Source organism: Acomys minous, assembly GCF_964271855.1.
Source record: "Acomys minous genome assembly, chromosome: 16".
Classification (NCBI taxonomy): domain Eukaryota; kingdom Metazoa; phylum Chordata; class Mammalia; order Rodentia; family Muridae; genus Acomys; species Acomys minous.
The window spans coordinates 17,613,419-17,619,222 of NC_140498.1; the positions used below are offsets into that span (position 1 = coordinate 17,613,419).

The window sequence follows — 5,804 nt, forward strand, 5'->3', positions numbered from 1 at the left end:
AGCATTTCTGTACCTGGTGTCCAGGGAGGTCAGAAGAGAGCATCTGATCTCCAGAAACTGGAGTTTCTAGAAGGTATGAGCCACCATGTGGGTGTCGTACCTTTGGCAACAGCCACCAGTGCTCTTCCCCACTGAACCACCTCATCTCTCCAGGCCTGAATTCTTCTGTGGATAGCCTCGTCAGTGTGAGCAGGAAGCAGGCAAAGTGATGGGAACAGCAGGGTTCTAACTAGTGGACATGCATTAGGATTCCTTGTTTCTGGTGGAACCTGACTTGGGAAGGGCTGTGAGAGCAGGGCAGACACAGTGTAAGGCCAAATGGGGCTCAGGGGTGCTGTTGAGTCTTCCCCAGGGGTTCAGTGGCTAGGCTCAAGTTTTCTTTGGGGTGTATATGAGTTCTTTATAGTACAAGAAAGTCAGCCTTCTCTATACATTTTATACATATTTTTCCAGGTAATCACTTACATTTTACTTTATGACTTTTTGCAAGGCAGACATGTTTAGTTTTTGTATAATCAGATGTTCAAAGTCATCTTCTGCTACCTAGCTAGGTCCACTCACCACCCATCCCTAGTGACCTCCACCTTAAGATAGTGGAGTTTCGACAGTGAAGACTTATAGCCAAGAAACATGACATGTGCAGTTCACACAGCTTAGCCCCTAACAGTGTGCTACCAGGGGGGTGAAGAGTTGTAGGAAGCAGGCTGTGGCATCCCTTCAGAATAACCTGAGGTGTTTTTCTGACTTTCCTTCTTCTGAAAAAAAAAATGATTTGCTTAACTCTGGCTCCCAGGAACATGCTCACATGTATCTAACTGATGTTCTTGTGTTCGGTGCTTCCCAGGCGCTTATAACAGACTCCTGCCCTACATCGTCATGGGCAGCCTGACTGTCCTGATTGGAATTGTCACGCTTTTTTTCCCTGAAAGTTTGGGGGTGACTCTACCAGAGAACTTGGAGCAGATGCAGAAAGTGAGAGGGTAAGTAGCCAAGTGACTGGAAGAAAGTAAGGACAACGAGAAGAATAAACGTGGCAGAATAGCTAACGTGGCTCTGAGAGGAAAAGTGACAAGGGGATCAGCGGAGGGGCACAGCTGAGAGTAGTGCTGAGCAAGGCTGGTTAGAGTGGCGCTGGTGAAGGACAGGGATTCGGGCTTAGCCCCAAGAAAATAAGAGAAGTCAGAATGTCACCTAGCAACTTAAAAATGCACTGGGAAGAGCGGGACACATACCCGTAGTCCAAGCTACAAGGCAGGGAAAGGTAGGGAGTCATCTGAGTACAGGAGTTCAAGGCCATCCTGAGTGATATAATGAACCCTCTCAAGGGCCAATCATCCAGTGGGCGAATTCAGTGAAGAGAAAGCTGTTAGAATTTTCAGCTACATATTTTTGAATAAATAAAAAAGTTGAATCCTTCCAAAAACATCAAGACAAATTCTAGAACCAGCCTTACATCTGTAGTTACAGGACCAGAAAAGTAGTGGCAGGGCTGATCCTGGGGACTTGCTGGCCAGCCAATCTGGTCAAAACAGAGGGAGACATTGCCTCAAAAATTAAGATCAAGGAAAAAAAAAACAAAAGAAAAAAAGAATTAAAAAAAAATAAGGTGAAGAACAATGGAGGAAGACACCCAACATGCAAGAAAAACAATTCTTTTGTTTTTTGTTTTGTTTTTCAAGACAGGGTTTCTCTGTGTAGCCTTGGCTGTCCTGGATTCACTTTGTAGATCAGGCTGACCTCGAACACACAGCAATCCACCTGCCTTTGCCTCCCGAGTGCTGGGATTAAAGGCGTATGCCAACACACCTGGCTAAAAAAATTCTTATTTTTAAAGTTTATCTAATCATTACAATTCTTCACTCTCCACTCATATCGCCATGAACTTCCTGCTACCCTCTACCCATTCTTCAGGGAAACTGAAGAGCTTAGATTCCCCGCTTTGGGTTTAGTCAAGAAGTACGTAGCTCCACAGCATCATCCTGAGGCCTTCATTAGAGTTCACATGGTTTCCATCGGTTGAGTGGGGAAATGTTTCCTGGTGTTAGTTTAGAGTTTTAGGAGTGGAGTCCTAACCGTTTAATTTTCTTCAGTGCTTGTTCTGTTTTCAGGTTCACATGTGGGAAAAAATCAACAGGCGCAACGGACAGAGAAGAAAACCCCAAGGTTCTAGTGACAGCGTTCTGATAAGGTGTCCACGGCACTTGGCAAACTGACAACCAGATGTGTGAAGTGAGCAGGCTGTGATGGAGCACCCCTGTAATCCCAGCACTCTAGAGGAGGGGACAGGAGCATCCTTGGCTACCTCAGGCGTGTAAGAGCAGCCTGGGCTACCAGCAACCCTGTCTCAACAGAACAACATAAAACCAAAGCCTTTTCTGCTGAAAGGGACTAAGAGAAACAAGGAGTGTTACACTGGACTTGTGGAGAAATACATCCTCTCTCATAAACTCTGGGCCACTCTTCCAGATGAGCTTCTTGTTTTTAAGAACAAACATTTTTTTTAAACAGCCTTGACCACTAACTGTTGTTTGTAAGACTTTTTTTTTTTAAATGTGTTAGTCAAGGACTGGCAAAATCCATATAAAGATTAACATTTTCAAACATATAAATGCCATCCAAATAAAATTCATTGTATTATCACAACTATTAGGTGGTAACTACCTGTGTGCGTGCGTGTGTGTGTGTGTGTGTGTGTGTGTGTGTGTGTGTGTGGTGTGTGTGTGTGTGTGTGCATGTGCGTGTAGAGGTGATCCAACACATTTAAAATGCGAGTAGCTTTTGAACTGAACTCATATGGGGCTGTAGCCAAAGGATCACTTGGCCTGCAGGTCCTGAGTCCCTGATGGGTACTTGCCACCGGAGCTACACAGGCTGGGAGTCATATCAAGATGTGCTGATAGTCCACCAATGGCCTGCAGACTCTGCTCAACACTGTGTCTCACCCACATTATGTCACATGATCATAATGCCAGCAGACAAAGAAGTCTTTCCAGATCTGGGGAGATGGCTCAGTTTGCCAAGTGATGACGGGGCATGAGGATGTGACAGCGAAACCTAAATACAACCATAACTATTGCACCATAACTATTGCCTTGTTTGTTTTAACAGCAAACCAGCACACCTTGGGTTAAATCCTTAAACACACACACACACCACAGGAGGAAACAACAAAAATCACTGAAATGCATTTTCATAAAATAGGAACATCATGTAATGTTCAAATTATTAGTATTAATCCCCATATTTTGTTTTTGTTTTTCAAGACAGGGTTTCTCTGTGTAAACAACCCACATTTTCAGGGGTGGGGGTTGAGTCAGGGTTTCTCTGTGTAGCCTCAGCTGTCCTGGACTCGCTTTGTAGACCAGGCTGGCTTTGAACTCACAGCGATCTGCCTGCCTCTGACTCCCTAGTGAACAACTCACATTTTTAAAGCTTTAAAATAAAGCCATCCAATGTGGTAGCTACTAACCGGAAGTGGCTGCTAAGTATTTAAATGTGCAGTTCTCTCTAGATTCTTCTGGAATGTCCGTCCTGTGGAACACACACTGAAGTCCTAAGACTTAGTATGAGAAATGGGGACTGATGGGTTTGAGTCGGAATCAAATGCATCTCAATGCGTTCCGTGCCAGTTTTATAGTAGAACGACAGAATCCCAGAGGTACTGGGTTAAACACATTGCTACAACTTATTTTATGCTTTTAAAAGAGAAGTTCTTCTTGCAGTGCTGGCACCAAATCCAGGGCCCGGTGCATGTAAGGCAGACACTCTCCCCCTGAGCCACAACCCAGCTCTAAAAGCCTCTAACACGCAGCCTTGTCAGGTAGAATGCAGGACACCACTTACACCTGTTTCACATATCCCCACAGAGGATAAATTGTCCTTTATCCAAAATTTGAAACTAACCAGTTTTTATTTACTAAGTCTGGAAATTGCATTAACATGGCTGTGCCGGGTAAGTTGTCAACTTGACAGGACCTAGAATCCCGAGGGGAGAGACCTCCAGGCACACTGGTAAGGAAGCTTCTAGATAGAGCAAAGTGGGAAGAGAGACCCTAATAGTGCGCAGCATCAGTGCCGTGGCCTGGGGTCCAGGACTAAGTAAAGAGGTGAAAGCAAGCTGAGCCGCAGTATTTTTATCATCCCAGCTTCCTGGCTGAGGATAAAATATGGCAAGCAGCCTCATACTCCTCTGTCATGCCTTCCCAGAGCGACCGACTCTACCCTCCATCCATGAGCCCAAACCGACCTTTCTCCCTTCAGCTGCTTTTGTCTCTGCAACAGGAAAAGTTACTAATACAAGGGCTACCAAGACAATTTTAATTATAATGTATTCCTTTTGTACACACTTTTGTCCCTGCTACTGGAGAGGATGGGGCAGGTGGTCATCTGTGGGAAAAATTGTAGGGAAATATAGTGGGACCTCCCCTCTTCTCTCTCTCTCTCTCTCTAAGTATATATACATATATATATATGTATATATATACATATATATGTGTGTGTGTATATATACAAATGTAACTTCTCATTTTATTTGACAATATTACTTTTAGACACAGTTGCTGTTTTTTTTTTTTTATACCAGATAGATAGATAGATAGATATGTTATTTGTACAAAATAAAGGGTTTCATTGTGAGGTTGTGTAGCCCTGGCTGGCCTGGAACTGACTGTGTAGATCAGGTTGATCTCAAATTCACAGAGATCCACCTGCCTCTGTCTTCCTAGTGCTAGGATTAAAGGCCTCTGACACCAAGCACAGCAGGGTTTTTTTTCCTTTGTTTCATATTTTTACCAGTCAGCTACTGAGTTAACTGTAAAAATAACTCATCTGAAGGTTTAATCCTAAAATAAGATCCTTAATCTTGAAGCTAAAATTTTAATTTGCTTAAATCAATTTAATGAAGAACAGAATGATTTCTTAATAACATAAAGAACAGAACAGAGCCTGAGAATTAAAATTCATTGCCCAGGGCCTCATGACCACGGTCTCAAAATCTGTCTTAATTTTCAAAATGATTATTATGATTTTATTTTATGTGATTGGCATTTTTGCCTTCATGTATGTCTGTGCACTAAATATGTGCCTGGTGCCCAGGAGGCCAGAAAGGTTCTTCTGGAACTGGAGTTAGAGAAGGGTGTAAGCCACCGATGCGTGCTGGGAATCGAACTCGGGTCCTCTGAAGGAACAGATTTTCGGCGAGATACAATGCCTTTCTAACCCACAACAAAAAGTGGAGAGGGCTATTTGACACTTAAAATTTTAAACTTTTCTCCAGTGAACACTCAGCTTGGTCACCACTTCGCCAAAGACACCCTGGGAACCTGCTAGAGGGTGTGGCCTGAGAGGACCCGTCGGGGTCCCAGTCCCATCCCTCCACCCCCAGCGGGCTTGACAAGAAAAGGGACTTCACCTCAGGGACAGTGGGGGACAGTGGTCAAGGGACTCCAAACCTCCCTCACCGCCCACCCAATTCTGAAGCTTCACCCCGTTTCCGCACCAGCCGGTTCTGAGTCCGGACCTGGTCCGCCTCAGGCGCCCGCAGGTCCAGCGCCCACTGCGGGTCACTCTGGCTTCCTGCCCTGCCCGCCCCACACTGCGCCTCAGAGCCTAGGCCAGAACCAGAGTCCATCATGGCCCCATGCCCGATGTATCGTCAATGGCAGGGTCTGAGGCGGCGGGAGGAACTCACAAGTTTGTCCGTGTGAAAAACTCTCAGGGAGGCTTTTCTCGCACTTCTCTTAGTCGGGCGACTGCTGCGCTACACGCATGCGCACTGGCACGCTGTGCCCCGCCCCCCGCGCCCA

At 45.2% G+C, this 5,804-nt stretch overlaps 1 protein-coding gene and 1 long non-coding RNA gene across 3 annotated transcripts in view; one reads left to right on the forward strand and one right to left on the reverse strand.

Moving 5' to 3' along the window:
- Positions 1–2,646, forward strand: part of LOC311587507 (solute carrier family 22 member 4) — a 44,020-nt gene extending 41,374 nt beyond the window's left edge. For both annotated transcript variants that reach the window (XM_084764391.1, XM_084764392.1), the window contains exons 9-10: positions 845–980; positions 2,109–2,646. In XM_084764391.1, coding sequence (XP_084620517.1) covers positions 845–980; positions 2,109–2,184 — 212 coding nt within the window. In that variant the 3' untranslated portion in view covers positions 2,185–2,646. The remainder of the gene's footprint in view (positions 1–844; positions 981–2,108) is intronic.
- The window catches only part of LOC311587509, a 32,332-nt gene extending 26,556 nt beyond the window's left edge, over positions 1–5,776 (reverse strand). Inside the window, exon 1 of the long non-coding RNA XR_014775889.1 lies at positions 5,690–5,776. This is a non-coding gene — a long non-coding RNA (uncharacterized lncRNA). The remainder of the gene's footprint in view (positions 1–5,689) is intronic.
- Positions 5,777–5,804: the final 28 nt, after the last annotated feature.